We start from the raw sequence: 18,387 nt of genomic DNA, 5'->3' as shown, positions 1-18,387 counted from the left end.
AAACCCTGTCTCGAAAAACCAAAAAAAAAAAAAAAAAAAAAAGCTGCTTATGGTTGCATATGCTGTAATTCTAGCACTGGCACGGGAGGGGGATGGAGTGAGGAAGGAGGGCAGTGGTGCAGAGACAGAAGGATCTCTGGTAATGGCTAGCTAGGCAGTCTAGCTGAATAGTGAACTCTTCCAATGTCATTGAGAGATTCTGCCTGAAAACCTAAGGTGGAGAACCATTGATACTGATGTTGATCTCTGATCTCCGTGTGCACCTGCAAATGTCTACCTTCATACACACATGCACACCCTGTGCACACACTAACACATGTATAGGAAAATACAAGTGAAGTTTACTAAATCGGGGTACTTTAGAGTGGAGAACTGTTCCCTATTAATAACATAGGTTTTTTTCAATTATTTATTTATTTATTTATTTATTTATTTATTTATTTATTCTGTGTACATTGGTGTTTTGCTTGCATATATATCTTTGTGAGGTTGTCAGATCCCCTGGAACTGGAGTTACAGACAGTTGTGAGATACTCTGTAGGTGCTGGAAATTTAACCTGAGTCTTCTGTAAGAATAGCCAGCACTCTTAACTGCTGAGCCGTCTCTCCAGCCCCCACAAAGCTTTCTTATTACTAAAATATTGATTTTGGGGGTTCAGTCATTTTAAGGTGTAGGCAGAGTTGACACAGAGGCTTAATATTACTTATAAAAGCACGACTGATAGCTCAGGTTTGTTACTAGCTCTTATACTTAAATTAATCCATATCTCTTATCTATGCTTTGCCATGTGGCTCATGGCTTGTTACCTTATTTTCTATCCGTCCTGCTTGATCAGAGGCTGGCTTGCATCTCCCTGACTCTGCCCTTCTTCTTCCCAGTGTCCTTTGTGTCTGGCTGTCCTGCCTATACTTCCTGTCTGGATACCGGCCTGTCAGCTTTCTATTAACCAATGAGAGGAACACATATTCACAATGTATGGAAAAATTATTCCGTAGCATTAAGGATTTGAACTAAAGGAATGGCTTCAAGACATGCAATGAATCTCACCACTTGAAGGACTAATATAAATTTGTTTAAATTTAACTTTAGGAGAATATTCTAAGTTTTCATGTAATTAATATTTTTAAAATTAGCAGATAACTGTATATATATGTAAGAAAGCATCAACATATTCTTTCTATTGCTTTTGAGAGCATAATTTAAAAACAGCTGTGGTTTTTCTGGGATTCTGTGACCCTTTAGAAATGCAATGGTATAATGGGAGTTTATGGGAAAAAGTAGTGTGATACTTAACGTTTCTCACAAAAATTCATTATGGGTTGGGCATGGTGGTACCTGTCTTTAATCCAGCACAAGAAAGGTAGAGGATGGAAGATCCTGAGTTTGAGGCCACTTTGGTCAATGTAAGTTTCAGGCCAGCCAGGACTACTTACTTAGACTCTGACTCAAAACCCTCTGTCTCTAATAGGCTTGTTAAGATGCTCTTATAGGAGGGTAGGGAGCTTGCTCTGTTTTGATAGTTCACAAATCACTATGTCAGTATCACTGCCTTGTTTACTTACTGATGTTCTATGTGAAGAAGGTCAGGGGACAACTTTCAGAAGCAAGTCATCATCCTAGCTGGACCAAGAATTTCTGGGCACCTCTTATGTCTTCAACCCCATCTTGCCATGGAATTGCTGGGCTGACAAATGCAAACCATCACATTCAGCTCTTCATGTGGGTTCTGGGGATTGAAATCAGACTGTCGGCCTAGTGTGGCAAGTGCTCTGACCTACTGAGCTCTCTCAGGCCTCATGCTGTCTTTTGATGTCTGCTTGGCGTGCAGTGGTGCTGGTGCATTCTGAGACCACAGCCTCCCTGTCCCAGGGCACACATTGGGAAGTATTTTAAAATGTACTGATGCTTAACATCATTGTGCTGTTTTTCAGTATAAATTTCATACATACTCAGTATAAATTTCAAATTTTTATTCATGCTAATAGAATCATAGTGACCACAGGATTTAGATAATGAATATAAACCTGACTTTTTAAATGAAATATAAAGATCAAAACAGTGGTAAACATGAAATAGACTTTAGGCACTGAAGTTTCCTTTTGTTTTATTTTTTTGAAATTGTGCCTTACGATGTAACCCTAGCCGGCCTGGAACTAAACTATGTAGACCATACTGATTTGAACTCGGAGATCTGTCTGGCTCTGCCTCCTCAGTGCTGGGTTTCAAGGTATGGATCATCACACTGAGCTGGCCTAAAATTTATTAAAAACATAAAATTTGACTTCTTTTATTGAGTAACTTGTTTTGTGTGAAACATTTTTATCTGTTATCAGTGTACTACCTTGGAACAAAAGCTGAAAACTTTGACTGAGGAGTTGAGTTGTCAGCGACAGAATGCAGAGAGTGCCAAATATTCTCTGGAACAGAAAATTAAGGAGAAAGAAAAGGAGCTTCAAGAGGTAAGGTGAATGGGTTCATGGAGGAATTTTTCTCAGAAAGACCTGTTGACTTTGCGATTTGGAAGAACTATTTCTTATGATTGAGGACATTATGGAGTAGGCATGCTTTGTGAGCCAAAGTCGCTGCATTTCCCTCATACCTGCATTTTCGTACTTTTTCCATCATTTTCTTTTTATTAGCAAGGGCGCTCTCTGGAGTTGGTTTTCTTTATGGGCTTGAGATTTGGTACTGTTGTGGGAAGGGAGTGTCTTTGCTCTCTTGATCCATGGTGAGAAGATGGCTTTGCTCTTCTTTTGTCTTTTAAAGTTATGAGTTGGTTACTTATCTAACACAGTATCTGAGGCAGTCAGGGAACCAAAGGTGGGCTGGCAGGTATTTTGCCAGTATGGGTTGTTCAGGTGCTTCAATCTGAGCATAAATGATAATAGATATCCCCCCATTTGTCAGTCACTTAGCAGCATTTATTCCTGTTCTTTGAAATGAAGATCGTTGTAAGTGTATATGATTGATTAGTTAAGCTCCCTTCTCTTTTTTTTCTCCCCTGCCTTTGAACATGAGCTCAGTTAGCCCAGGTTTCTTGAACTCCTGATCATTTTGTTCCCTCTCCCTGAGTTCTGATTAGGGGGTGTGTGTCACCATGCCCAGCTTCGTTATGCCCTGTTTTGTTTTATTTTTAAGCATGTGATCTGTTTGTATGTGGGCACCCGTGAGTATAGATGCACATGTTCATATATGGGCTTGACATTGATGAAGGATGTCTTTAGTTGCTTTCTACTTTCTTTTTGGAGGCATGGTTTCTCAGTTGAACCCAGAGCTGGCTGATCTACTACTATAGTTAACCAGCTTGCCATGGGGATCCTCTTTCTCTGTCTCTTGGGTGCTGACATTAAAGGTGGCTGCACACCTGCCTGGCTTTTCTGGGGTTCCTGGGATCTATATTCTGGTGCTCGTACTTGGATGGCAAACATTTTATCCACTAAGCCATCTTTCCAGCTCTTATGCCTAAAGTTTGGTGTGTTTCTGTGCTGAGTTGTGTTGATTACAGCTCAGCTAGTCTTTCCTGCCCTCCCTTCTTCTAAACTGAGATGAGCTGGAAATTGGCTGGCTTCCATGTGGTCAACTGGCGACTCTTTGACCTCTCCCTCTGAGACCTGGATCTGATTATCAGGACCAGTGTTGAGGGTGATTGTATTTGGCATTCAGTAGATGATTAGCATGGCTCCTTGTTGTCTCTCTCACTTTTCATATAGCATTGCCTGTTAGGATGCTTGTGCCTGTTTCTGGAATCTTATTTGTTAATGGTTGTTTGATCTAATGTTTTGCTTTTTAGGAGCTGTCCCGACAGCATCGATCTTTCCAAGTTCTAGACCAAGAGTACACTCAGATGAAAACCAGACTCACCCAGGAGTTACAGCAAGCCAAGCATGCACTCAATGTCCTCCAGGTGGAACAGGAGAAGGTAGGGCCCTGAACTTAGTTCTCATAGTCTTACATGCATGCTCCTTCTGTATTTCAGTTGGTCTAGATTTTGTTTCACTAATAATTAAAAGTAGAAATAAAAAATAATGTTCTATACGTATTTTTCAAAAAACTAATATTTCAGGTTAAATGTGTTTATCTTAAACATTTGTCATTCTTTATGGTGAACAATTTCAAAGTCCTTTGTTTCAGCATTTGTGCAGAACATAATTGCTGTGTGTGATGAGCAGTCGCAGGCCAGATTACAACCTCAGACCCATCTTTTCCTCCCTCTTGCTTTCTTCAGTCTCTGAAACTACAGTTTTCTTCCCAGTGTTCTTGGGATTGACTTTCTGCTATTCTTGGTATGGGAGTCAGTCTTAAGTCTCTGGCTCCTGTCATATGTCCTTAGTTCCCTTTCAGAGTGGAGAACACTCTTTATAGCTCAGTTTCTAGAAAAGGGGTGAAATGTGTTGGGTTTTCACATCTGGATCTGAAAGGAAGTCTCTTACTATTCTGGTCATTATGGGGTATATAACAATGGAAGGGGCTTTCCTAAATAGTTTCTTCCCCTAAATAGTTAAAGGTTGGACAGTTGTCAGCTGGATTATTTAAGGCTCTTAAGAGTGTTACCCAGGTTTCTGCCTTTGCATCCCACCTATATTATGATGAGTCTTGTTTTATGTCCCCAGCTTGGAGGTGTCTTCTGAATCAAAGGCTGTTTGGTTTCTACTCGGCATTCTGTCTACATGGGTAGCAATAATAAGCTAATCATTGAACTTCAGCTATTGTCCTGTAGATGAGCACCTCCTCTGGTCCTTTCCATCTAACTAAATAGGATTCCATTCTTCACAGTGCTTAGGTCAATACTTGGGGTTACCTGCAGTTTTGTCTTACATCTCAAACTAGTCCACCAAACGGCTGAGTCCACCTTTGTTTGTGTACACATGTTGGTGTGTATTTGTATTTTATAAAGTATGAATATTTTCCCATGTGAATGATGGTTTATATATGTTTAATTTAATTTTTTTATTTGAAAAATTTAAAAATAATGTAAGATATATTTTGATTATACTCACCTCATTTCTCCTCTTAATGCTTTCCAGATCTACACTTCCAACTTCATATCTCTGTTTTGTTTTTTATAACCTCTGAGTCCAGTTTGTGCTATTCATTTACTCATGGGTATCCAAAGGAGTGTGGTTGACCTACTAGGGGCCTTCTCCCAGCAGCCATCTGTTGTCCATAGCTTCTCCCCAGTCCATGCTGTGTTTGTTCACTTAATCTAGTGCAGGTGTTGACCATACAACCATAGCTGCTGTGAGGACGTGACTGAAGACACATTCACCCTGCTCATCTCCACCCTCTGGCTCTTACAAATGTTATAGCTTGTGGTCTTGTCCCGATTACCTAGCATAGTCTAGTTTTGTCATCTATCCCAGAAACTTGCCCATGTGCCCTTCCTAGCAGCTAAGAATAAATTTGACTTGTCTATGTTCATACACTATGTTGAATATAGCTACTTTAACCATGTCCAGTCCCCAATCCCATCTTTATTTGTCTTCTTAACAGTCTGTTTTCAATTAGTAGCCAGAGCAAAGCTTCCATCACGTAAGTCAGATCCCATAGCCCCTCTGCTCAAAACCGTGTAGTCACTTGCTGTCCCCATCACTAGACCAGACTTTGCTTGGGTGGTGGACTCAGGTGGCTTCCCTGATGCCCTGTGGAGTTCATCTTCTTCCCTCCTCTCACTTGCTTCATTTTAACCATGTGGCCCCCTGGCTTTTAGCTGGATACACTAAGTGGAGGCAACCTCAGACCTTAATTGCAGTTGAACTCCTAGGTTGCTATTTGCTCATGGACTAGGAGGCGTGTGCCTCTACTGCATTGAGTATTTCTGGTTGCTACATCTATCTCCAATCTCAAATACTCTGTTTTATTTAGTGTGTTTAATTTTTCTTTAGTGTGAACATTTGAATTTTCTGGCTCCTTTGTGTACTGTGTAAGTTAGGCCTATGATCTGAAAACAAAGACTTCATTTTCATGTTATTCCTAAATAGTAACTACTTACATAGCACCTATGGGTAGTATAGAGATGATGTACAGTATTCAGTCTATAGGCAAACCCCCAAACATTCTATAGAATGAGGGTTAATGTCCTTGGAGCTTCTGGAACCATTCTGCAGAAATCAAGGGTTGATGACCCATGTTCTCCCAGTCTGTCTCTTTCTCTTTTATCTCAGCTTTTTTGTTTTTGTTATTCTTTAAGAGCAGTTGATTATTTGCAGAGAACATAAATACAGAACTTTGTTATTTTTTTCTCTATTGTAGGTCACATCAGTGAAGCAGCAGTTAGAAAGGAGCTTACAAGAATTTAGGCAAAAGCTCAGCAGAACAGAACAAGCCCTTCAGGAGAGTCAGATCACAGAGAATGAACTGAGGAGAAGCAGTGAGGTATGTGAGCAGGAACAAACCCCACACAGAACAAAGTATGACAATACAAAGTGTCCTTCTTTAAAAAAAAAAAAAAATTGTATGTGTGCGTGCATATAGTATGGTCTTGCTCATGGAGGTCGGAGTAAAACTTGCAGGCTTTGTTCTTTTCCTCCTTTGCGTGGGTTCCTAGGATCAAAGTCATGTTAATGTAACAGTGTTATATATGTTGAATATGCCCTTATTTTTCCTTTGAAATGATTACTCAGGCATTTAGCATGAGGAATTAAGAATATATAATCAAGTTTTTATTTGTTGTGGGTTTTTATTTGTTTAAGACAGGGTTTCTCTGTGTAATCGTGTCTGTCATGGAATTTATTTTGTAGACAAGGCTGGCTTTGAACTCAGATCTGCCTGCCTCTGCCTCCTGAGTACTGGGATTAAAGGCGTGTGCCACCACTGCCTGACTATAAACAAATTTAAAAGTTTTTATTGTATGGGTATGTATTGTATCTGTTTATGATTGTGCACCACATTTATGCTTGGTGTCCACAGAGGCAAGAAGAGAGAAGGTAACTGATATCCTAGAACTGGACTTGAAGGTGGCTGTGAGCCTCTGTGTGCTCTGAAAGAGCAGCAGCCACTGCTCTTAAAACCTCTGATCCATCTCTCCAGCCCCTATAACATCAAGTTTCAAAGTAGTAGTTTTCGATCTGTGGGCCATGACCTCTTTAGGGTCAAACTATCCTTTCATCAAATACTTGCATATCAGATATTTACATCATGATTCATAACAGTAGCAAATAATGAAGTAGCAACAAAATAATTTTATGATTGGGTGTCACCACAACATGAGGAACTGTGTTAAAGAGCCACACCATGAGTAAGATTGAGAACCATTCGCTTAAAGATTTTTTTTAGACTACTTGAGCGGTGGAATTATGGAACAAAGGAATTGCTTAGATTTAAAGGGAATAAATGAAACTGTCAGTGTGGTTTATTATTTAAGTTACAACTCTGCCTTCTCCCTTTTGCTTCTTTGTTCATTCATTCATCTATCTTTGTCTTTCTGTCTGTCTGTCTATCTATGTCTGTTATCTCTTTTTATTCATCCTGTCTGTCTGTCTGTCTGTCTATGAGTTGGAGTCTCACTATGTTTAAGATGGCCTAAAATCTAAGTAGTTAAATTAGGCCTTACATTCTTAATCCCATGGCCCCTTCCTCTCAAGTGCTGGGATTACAGGCCTGTGCTGGCATGCCCACTTGCTCTTTGTTGTTCTGAGATACACTCTGACTGTGTGTCCCAGCCTAGTTTGGAGCCTGCCTCTTCTCTACAATGCTGGGATCTGAATCCCTTTTTGAAGGGTTAGAGTCACACTGTTAAAAAAAAAAAAATCATAGTTCAGTCTCTGGCACTGCCAAAATAAATAACAAAATCATGTAATTATGAATGGTATTACTCTTTAGAAGTAAATATGGATCTTAGGATCCACTGTGCAGCCTGGTCCATGTTGCCTATAGATTGATTTCCTGTTCTGTCAGGCAATGAATGGCTGTGGGGCTAGGGTCTTATTTCTACCCATGTCAATTTGGCTTCTGAATTTTGTTGGTGGTCTGGAGTTTGTTTTAAAGGCATTTAAGAAGCATTTAAGAACAGATGATGAGCTGCAATGATTTGAATAGAACTAGAAATGAAGATAAAACAACAGAAGATCAGTTAGAGGTGTCTTCTCAGATACTGCAGGAAAAAAATGTTTTTCCGCTATTAAACTGTTCTTCATCACTCTTTAGCCTGCTGCCGATGAAAGAGAAACAGTTTTGTTCATTACAACAGTTCCTTATCTAGGTGATAAAGTCTAAATATGTTTGCCCCCATGGCATTTCACTGTAAATGAGAACACCTGTCATAGCAAAGAGGAAATTATTAAAGCAGCCAGGAACAAAGGGGGAACACTGCTGGAGATGGGGTGGGGGCATTGAACGCCTGTTCCTCAAGTGGAAGCCATTCAGTCAGATCCTGTTTTGGGTTCATCTGCAATCATTTCCAGTGTGTGTTTATTGCAGCAAAACAAATGTTTGCCTTTTGGCCAGTGGGGACCAACCAACAGATGCTTCTGCTAACATTTCCACAGGCAGACTGGCATGGAACTCTTTCCTCTGTGAGCTTTCCTTTTAGCCAGGAACTCTCCTGCGACTCATTGGCTGCCTGTGGAAACATTTTGTAGAACTATAGTCTGGTTCAGAGTCTAAACACCTTTTAACATGACTTACATTTTAATAGGCTGGACATTGTCTTGCAGATGTTTCTGAGGACTGACTTTATCCCCATGGGGTCTGAATTATGATACTATCTCTGATCCCAGGCTGTACTTGCATGTGTCAACCATGTTCAAATGAAGATAGTCATGTTTGGAAAGTGCTCAGCTACTTAGGAATTTAACTTCTTTTGGGGATAACAGTAGGAGTTGAAAGGGCTTCTCTGGCTCTTGTATTTTGAACTCTGGTTCAGAGAGCAGAGAATTGACTTGTCAGAGTGTCGATGTAGCTTGGGGATTACAGTAGTGATGGCTGTAGTGGGAGCAATCTGGATGTACACTATTGGGCTACCCATCTACTGTGTTACCTTGAGATTGTCCCTTTCTAGTCTGCACACAGATGCAAATAATATTCCTCCCTTTTAAGACTGTATTCATGAGTAAGTCCAACATTGCATATAAAGTGTTTGGCCCAGTGCCCAGCATGTAAGTGTCTAGTAAATCATGAAAGTCCACCTGCTTGTTTTTTTTCTACAAATGTTAATGACCTTTGATACTAGATTTATTTGTGTTCACATGTTGGGCACAGAGGTGTCATGATCAAAAGACAGTACATTTGAGAGTTTTCATATTTAAAAATCTTGCCAATTTAATTATCTGGTGTCTTTCTGTATCTAATTATAAGTAAGCACAAACAAGTTCAACATGCTTATAGGTTTTGGATGCTGAAATAATGTGACAGTTGTACTGAAATTTTCCTTGACTATGTTTAGTAAACTAATAGACTTCTTGCAATTAGAAATTATCAGTGCTGAAAATGTGATTTAATGGCCCAATCAAGGGTAAAGTTAACATTTAGTATCAAAGTGATGCTGGGGTAGATAAGCTGCTCACCCCGCTTCAAGTGCCAGCCTCTGTTGCACTGGGGTTTGGTGGTAAAATGCCACCACTGACAGGCACGATGAGGTAAAGCTTGCTTGGGGACCTTTCTAGGCATAGGAACCTGTATTGTATTAGGTTCTCTAAGGAACATAGTCTGGCAGGCAAGAATGACAGTGTAGAAGGAGAAAGCACTCCTGCTGATCCATTCCATGCCCACATAGACAGCCTTCACCCAGCAGGGGACATATTAAGCTGTGCTTATGGATGGGATCATGAAATGCCACACACTACGGCAGTTTGTTTTGTCTGGCCCTAGGAAATGATGCTTCCCCTGCTGCTGCTAAACCAAAGCTGCTTTGGGTGGGATTGCTTGCTAAGCTCAGTGCTGGCTGTGCTTACGGAGATTGCTGTGCTTTTCCAGAGTAGTGCCCAATTTTGCAAATCATACGAGGACACAAGAGATGCCTAGGAGAATATATCCTTGTATGCTTAACTCATTGTTGCTAATGAGCTACCCAATCAAGACTTAAGTGGCTGTAGCCTCATGGAAAACTAATTGCTGATGGATGGCAGCCTGTGCATCCATTTTCAGATGCTTATTTTCTAAATTCTAGCCTCTTAAAATTCTTGGGTTGGTCATAACCATAGCATTATAAGCCTGCTGGGTCCCAGGATTGGCTGAACATTCCTTCGTTAGGAACAAATATTTACAAAGCTAATGCCAAAATGGAGAAAGACACCCTAATCTTTTCGTTGAGCTTGCTATTTTCTTAAATGTCTGAGACACAGAGAGGCCAACAAGCACCCAGTCATGACAACTTCTCCCCTTTGTGGTACCTCCCCTCTTTTCCCCTCCCCATCTCCTTGTAAGCCTTCTTTCCTGTGGAGGTGCTCTCAGTTTATCATGCACTATCTTCCCAGCTTTCTTATCAAGTCCCAGATTTGATTTGATTCTTTTTGAGTAAGAATAATTTTGTAAGTTAAGAAAATAGTCAACTCATGATTCACCTCTGATGATCTTGCAACTGTTACATTTGGGGAAGAAATACTAATAACAGTGCCCCAATTACACTTGTCAAATGCTTTGAGTGTTCTATCTTTCACATCTGTGATCTCATTAGATGAGTGATTATCCTCAGCCTGAAGAATAAACAAGTGATTATATTTCTGTATATTTATTAATGCTAATTTTAATCAGTTACATTGTTTCACCTTCATGATTATTTCTTGCAAGCTTGAGTACTTACTAGTGTGCAGGTTAACCTCTCAGTCTTGATCTATTGCAGCTGCTCTTTTGTTCTCAATGATATCTTAATTGCATAGTCAATTTCCTAGTATAAGCAGGACAGGATCAGAACACAGTAGACAGTGCAATGAGACAACAGGCTCTGTCTCATTTTAATGATGAAACGAATGTATATACATGAACATAGCAGCTGCCAGCAAGTTTTCAAGTACTTTCTAGTAGCCAGATTCTCCCTCTTCTTGAATTTGGCTTTGTTACATGGGTACCCATCTGCTGATAGTAACCAGACTGATAATTGAAGGCAGCCTTCCAACATAGCATTGCCAGGGCCATCTGTTTTCCAACAGTGCAGTAGGGGTTTGGAAGATGGGTCTTAATTGTTTCTTTAAGATTCCAAAAATGTCTTCCTACTTCTCAGAAGGGTAATTTTGAAATGTAATTAAAAAAAAAAAGCCTTATGATTTCTTTCATTCTCTAAGATATGTAGTTCTTAGTTTGTAGTGATATGCCAGTTCTTGAGGATACAGTTTAATATAGGTAGATATAAGGTATATAAAAAAATTAGTCAGAATTTCAATGTTCCGGAGGCAGAAGCAGGTAGATCTTTTGAGTGTGAGGTCAGTCTGGTCTACACAGTGAGACTGTATCCAAAACAAACAAACAAACAAAGAAACAAACAAAAATACCAAAAGGGCTGGAGAGATGGCTCAGTGAGTAAAGTTACTTAGTGGGCCAAACTGGAAGTCCTCAGTTCCATTCCTGCAGCCCACATGGTGGATGGAATAAGAACTAACTCCCTGAAGTTGCCCTCTGTTGTCCACATATGTGCCATAGCATAGTCCGCCTCTCCAGTGTATGCACACACACTAATAAATAATAATAAGAATTTGAGAAACTAAAGGCAACAAGTTTCATTATGACTGGGATGTTTTTACTCCATGTTGTATCAGTTTTAGGTTGTTAAGGAGGAGCAGTGGTGTTTCCATTTGGTGTCTACATTTGTCTGGTGTAGATTATGATTTCTCAACATAGTGGAATGAAACTACTTTTATGTATCTATTACTTTGCTGCACAACCTTGTGTGGATGCATATTTAATCATGGATCCAAAGAACCTGTGAATGCTCAGGTTCCTTCATCCATTATGAATTCTGTGCTAGCCTGTGATGTGATATATAGATTACTCACTTTCTAGTAGTTAGCTTGTTAGGCGTGTACTGAGTGACTAGGACCACACCTTACTCCATGGAGGGTAATTTTGATGGCGGCAGAGACCTCTATTTTATTTATATATGCATTTTTCATAGCACATATTCTAGTACACATACATGACCATTGTAAGCTTTGCTGACAAAAGCATTTCCTGAAGGAAATTTCATCTATAAGAACACTCTTATGATAGTATACTTTAAGCTGGTTTTGCAGTGATAAACAAAAATTTGATCCTGGAGCATTATGATTCAGTATCATATCATCTCTTTGCAAAGATATTTTAACTAATCAGGTTTGATAGGAATCTGCAGAACTTTTGTCTTTGATCTTATAAAAAGGCTTTTTCTTCGAAGCTAGTCCTTTAGCAACTAGAAAGTTTGAAGAAACATATTTCCTGAAGATACAAGATAAATCTTAGGTTCGGAATCAGCTTTTATGATGTAAGTTTATTCAAATAAGCACTTTCATTAGATACTAGAAGGGAAAGTGTATTCCTGACTGAGATATAGACAGGTCTCTGAAGTACCTTTATCAGGGCAGAAGTTGTGACTTGCTTGCGCATTTGTTTAGATTAAAACAAACTGTGTTTTTAGGAAATGAAGAAGGAAAACAGTCTCATTAGGAGTCAGTCTGAGCAAAGGGCCAGAGAAGTCTGCCACCTGGAGGAAGAACTTGGTAAAGTCAAAGTGTGTTTGAGCCAGAGCCAGAATTTTGCAGAAGAGATGAGAGGTGAGTTCAGTAATGTTAGTGTTCTATACATTTTTTTTTTTACATTTACTTATTTTGTGTGTGTGTGTGTAGGTCAGAAGGCAGTTTGATGAAAAGAACTCTTCCTTTCACCATATGACTCTTAGGTGTCAAGCTCAGGTATCAGGCTAGGCACCAAGTACCTTTACCCACTGAGCCATCTCAGCAGTCCAGGATTCTATTGTCTTATTCCCATGAGGAAAGGTTGATGACATTAGTCAATTGGAAAACTCTGTCCTTTCTATATTCATCCCCAAAATGTTTGATGTTTTCCAACATGATAGTTGAACTTTTAAAAGTTGGAGCTCATTGAGTCCCAAAATGCATAGTTTTTACTACTTTGAAATCAGAAGGATAAGCATTGTTACACAATACTATATTGGCAGTGTTTTATCACTGTAGCATGCCATACGTATGTCTTAAGTGTGTTCAGTGCATACAGACCACTGTTCACTCATTAATGTCTCTTAGAAATGGAAAATCCTACATTAAATGTATGTGTTCCGCTCCCTTAATGCCCATTGTATTTTGATAATTTACTTGACTGAATGGCTTTATTTCCTGGGTTTACAGCCAAAGTGTTATGTTGTACATAGCAAATGAATCTACCACTTGTGCATATTAATTTATAGCATATCTTTTACATAAAATTTTCTTGAGATATTTGCATGAAGAATTTATCTTTAACCTGTTGTTCTGAATGTGTATGACACTGTTATAGTTTTGCTTTGTTTTTGTTTTTAATTTTCATTTTTGTTTAGAATGGGTTTGGTTACAGGCTGGGGTCAAGTAATCCTCCTGCCTCAGTTTCCCAAGTATCTAGAAATGAATCCCTGGGACTGTTTTCCCTTTTCTGTGGCAGCTGGTAGAATTATCAGTCTAAAGCTTTTTAAAGGAAAAAATGTAAGAATGAGTTATGACTCATTTTTCAAGATTATCAAAAGTGTCGTTGTTTGAGGCCCTCAAATGCAAAGTAGAAGGAAAAGACATGCCTTTGGGGTGCTGTCTATGTAAGTCTTCAACTCTCATTGGGTAGGTTTGAAATTAAGGGATTAGAAATAAGTATAGTTTTTCATTTACTATTATATTATGTTACATATTATATTATTTACTATAGAGGCTTTCAATTATTTCCTCTTTACCCCAGGCGTTTTAGTCACTGCTAGGTGAAAATATTGCCAGGTTGTGGGGGAGGGGGGACTGTCAGCATGACTAAAATAAGGTCGTGATAGGAGCTTCCAAATGAATCAATCTCAGCTCCTTTTTCTACACTTTTTACTAAGGAAGAATTGGAATGTGGGTGGCATTCCTGCTAACAAATAACATACATTTTTAAAAAAGAAATAATTCTAAATACTCTGTAAACTTCTTGTTCTTTTTACATCATTTTTATTAAGCTATGAAGATTATTAGATATATTACAATACTAAAATTGCTGTTTTTTTTCTATGTCTTTATATAAACTTAGGTAATAGGATTACTAGGTGAATTACTTTCAAGGGCTACATCATTAGTGTCAAATTTTACAGGACTTGAGAGTCTATTAATCTCATTGCTTTTTTCTTTTTTTAGTTTAGATTTTAAAATTTTAGAAGTCATAGACTAGATATGCTAGGTAACTTCTTTCCCATTGAGTTACACCCTCATGCTATAGAGTATAAAGTTCTTGTAAAGTAGGTATTTGTTGTAAACACTGATAACTTTGTGTTCATTTGTTTGTTTTAATAGCTAAGAATACCTCTCAGGAAATTTTGTTAATAGATCTCCAGGAAAAACTAAACCAACAAGAAAACTCGCTAACTTTAGAGAAACTAAAGCTTACCTTAGCTGATCTGGAAGCCCAACGAGACTGTTCTCAAGACCTGCTGAAGAAAAGGGAACATCACATTGAACAACTGAATGATAAGTTAAATAAAATAGAGAAGGAGTTTGAAGCTTTGCTGAGTGCTTTGGAGTTAAAAAAGAAAGAGTGTGAAGAATTGAAAGAAGAGAAAACTCAGTTTTTTTGTTGGAAAAGTGAAAATGAAAAACTTATCAATCAGGTAGAATCAGAAAACGAAAGCTTGCAGAGTAAAATCAAGCACTTAGATGCCAGCCTCAAGACACAACAAATAAAATGTCATGACTACAATGAAAAAGTAAGAACACTGGAGATGGAAAGAGAAAATCTTAGTGTGGAGATTAGAAACCTCCGCAGTATTATAGACAGTAAGGTGGTTGAGATTGAGACACAGAAACAAGCCTACTTGGAACTGCAGCAGAAAGCTGAGTTCTCAGATCAGAAGCATCAGAAAGAAGTAGAAAATATGTGCTTGAAAGCTAATGAGCTCACTGGGCAAATTGAAGATTTGGAACATAAGCTTCAGTTACTGTCAAGTGAAGTAGTGACCAAAGACCAGCAGTACCAAGACCTGCATACTGAGTATGAAGCATTGAAGGATTTGCTCAAATCAGGAGGTTCTCTGGTGACAAATGAGGGGAATCGGAGAAGTTCTTTGGCTTTTGAACAACAGCCTGCAGTTAGTGATTCCTTTGCAAATCTGATGGGGGAACAAGGAAGCGTGCATTCAGAAAGGAATGACTGCTTTGTAGATGGGGACCAAACTGTAGAAAATGTAGCTGTCTTAAAAAATAGAGTCATTTCACTTGAAAGTTCCCTGAAGTCTCAAACCCAGATGAACTCAGATCTGCACAAGCGGTGTGAAGAATTGCTACAAATCAAAGGAGAAATAGAAGAAAACCTCATTAAAGTGGAACAGATTCATCAAAATTTTGTGGATGAAACAAACCAGTGCATTGGTAAATTGCAGGAAGACTCTGCAGCTCATCAGAATATTGTTGCTGAAACTTTAGCAACCCTTGAGAGCAAGGAAAAAGAGTTGGAACTTTTGAAAGAAAAATTAGAAGCTGAGCAAAGAGAGATTCAAGTATTAAAGAAGAGTAACTGCCTTCTTGAAGACACTCTGAAGGAGCTACAACTTTTATCTGAAACCTTAAGCTCAGAGAAGAAGGAAATGAATAACATCATCTCTTTAAGTAAAAAAGACATTGAAGAGCTAACCCAAACAAATGGGGTTCTCAAGGAAGCTAATGAGGCCTTATGGCAGGAGAAAATGAATTTACTCGAGAAACATGAGAAGATTTCAAGCTGTATAGCAGAACAAGAGAGAAGCATTTCAGAGTTGTCTGATCAGTACAAGCAAGAAAGACTTCTGTTATTACAACGATGTGAAGAAACAGAAACTGTGTTGGAGGATCTCAGGGCTAACTATAAAACAGCACAAGAAAACAATGCTAAGTTAGAATGCTTACTCGGTGAATGCACTGCTGTTTGTGAGAATAGGAAAGTTGAACTGGAGCAGCTAAAGGAAGCATTTGCAAAGGAACAACAAGATTTCTTAACAAAATTATCTTTCAGTGAAGATCAAAACAGGAAATTGATGCTGAAATTGGAGGTAGAGCAACAAGCTGTGAGATCTGAGGTTACAGTCACCAAAAACTGTTCTAAGAGTGAGGCTGATAGCTTACGGCAGGAGAGCTTGACTTTAAAAGAAGAACAAAATAAGAAGCAAAAGGAAGTTAATGACTTAACACATGAGAGCAAGCAACTGATGCAGTTAACTCAGACTAAACCTGAACATTATCTTGAAGTAGAGTCAGTTGAGAACTCTATAAAAGTAACAGAAGATGAGATATATAAGTGTAGTTCCCAGTATCAGATGGATATTGACACTAAAGTCATTTCTCCAGACAATTATAAGGCACAGTTGGTACGCCTTGAAGCTTTGATTAGAGCTATGGAAGTAAAGCTTGACCAAAGTGAGGAGGAGAAAAAAACCCTGTATCAGGAATTGCAGACAATTAGAGGAGAAGTGGGAACTGTGAGTTCACAGGACACTCAGTCACACGAAAGGAAAGACTGTGAAATAGAAGCAGAAGAAAAGTATGTGTTAGTGCTCCATGAGTTGTCCTCAAGTCAAAATGAGAATGCACGCTTGGAGTGCTCTCTACAGACAGCACTGGATAAACTGAATGAGCTAGGGGAAATGTGCCAAGTACTGAAGGTTGAGAAGTTACAACTTCAGTCTGAGCTGAATGACTCACGGTCAGAGTGTATCACAGCTACTAGTCAAATGGCAGCAAAGGTTGAGAAGCTAGTGAATGAAGTGAAAATGCTAACTCATCAAGATGTTCTTCCACAGAGTGAGCTTAGGGAAGATGTGTCAGATGGTCTTTGTGATAAACAAAGCAATGTGTCTATGGTCTTGACTCCTTTGGACAGTAGCAGTTTCTGTGAGCAAATAACATTGTCAGACAAAGAAGTTCGAGTGCATTTTGCTGAGTTACAGGAGAAGTTTTCCTGTTTAGAAAGTGAACACAAAGTTTTACATGATCAGCATTGTGAGGTGAGCTGTAAGATGTCAGAGCTGTGTTCCTATGTTGACACATTAAAAGCTGAAAATTCTGTGTTGTCAATGAATCTGAGAAACATGCAGGATGACTTGGAAAAGGAAAGGAAACCTGGTGCTGAGGATGGACATACATTGTCACTGTCATTCTGTGGGACAGACAGCCCAAGTCTGACACATTTTGGAGAAGCTGCTTTTTACAAAAATGTTTTAGAACAAACTGGAGACACGTCTCTTCTAAGTTTAGAAGGGAATACTTCAGCAAACCCTTGCAATGTAGATGAAGTGTCTTACAGCAGTCTAGAGGAAGAGAATCTGACTGAAAAAGAAATCCCAGATACCTCTGTGAGGACTGTTGAGGAACTTGAAATCCTATGTCAGATATACTTGCAATCCCTCAAGGATCTTGAAAAGAAAATCGAGAGTCAAGAGATTATAAAAAATAAAGAAATTGAAGAGCTTGAGCAGTTACTAAGCTCTGAAAGGAAAGAGCTCGGCTGCCTTAGGAAGCAGTATTTGTCAGAAAAGGAGCAGTGGCAGCAGAAGCTGACAAGTGTGACCTTAGAAATGGAGTCCAAGTTGGCAGAAGAAAAGCAGCAGACGAAGAATCTGTCCCTCGAGCTTGAGGTAGCGCGCCTTCAATTGCAAGAGCTGGACTTAAGCTCAAGATCTTTGCTTGGGAGTGACATGGAAAATGTAAGTACCTGGGATAGACATGTTGTTTCTCTGTGTGCATGCCTAGTTAAACACTTAGCAAATTCTTACTGGGTTGAGATAAATATGAAATCAAGATTGGAGGATTCTTGAGTTTTAAGGAAATGAATGAAAAACTTACCAAAAATTTTCCAGAGCCAACCAGGACTCAAAACACGAGAAAACTTTATTTGAGGAATAAATGCCCATCATGATTTAAATATTCTCTTATGAAAAAAAATCACTAAATTTTTTTTTTTTTTTTTAAACAGGGTTTCTTTGTGTGGTTTTGGAGCCTCTTTTGGAACTCACTCACAGACATCCACCTGCCTTTGCCTCCCAAGTGCTGGGATTAAAGTTGTGTGTCACCATAGCCCAGCATTTTTGAAGTCTTCAGAATGTATACTGTCCTTAGTCCCTGTTTATTGCTATCAGTCTCCATGAGCACAGCAACTCTTGCAAAAAAAAAAAAAAAATTATTAGAGTGGGGCGGTGGTGGCGCACGCCTTTAATCCCAGCACTCAGGGGGCAGAGGCAGGCGGATCTCTGTGAGTTTGAGGCCAGCCTGGTCTACAAAGGGAGTTCCAGGACA

The 18,387-nt window shown here is 39.1% G+C and overlaps 1 protein-coding gene across 1 annotated transcript in view; it reads left to right on the top strand.

Annotated features, from left to right (window-relative positions):
- Positions 1-18,387, top strand: part of Cenpf (centromere protein F) — a 46,193-nt gene that overhangs the window by 13,205 nt on the left and 14,601 nt on the right. Inside the window, exons 8-12 of the mRNA XM_005348860.2 lie at positions 2,335-2,460; positions 3,792-3,920; positions 6,251-6,373; positions 12,540-12,675; positions 14,422-17,798. Of these exons, the coding sequence (XP_005348917.1) occupies positions 2,335-2,460; positions 3,792-3,920; positions 6,251-6,373; positions 12,540-12,675; positions 14,422-17,798 (3,891 nt within the window). The remainder of the gene's footprint in view (positions 1-2,334; positions 2,461-3,791; positions 3,921-6,250; positions 6,374-12,539; positions 12,676-14,421; positions 17,799-18,387) is intronic.

The sequence above is a fragment of the Microtus ochrogaster genome, chromosome 6 (genome assembly GCF_000317375.1).
Source record: "Microtus ochrogaster isolate Prairie Vole_2 chromosome 6, MicOch1.0, whole genome shotgun sequence".
Taxonomy (NCBI): domain Eukaryota; kingdom Metazoa; phylum Chordata; class Mammalia; order Rodentia; family Cricetidae; genus Microtus; species Microtus ochrogaster.
Note: the sequence above shows the minus strand (reverse complement) of the source record. Positions and strands in the feature narration are given on the sequence as shown.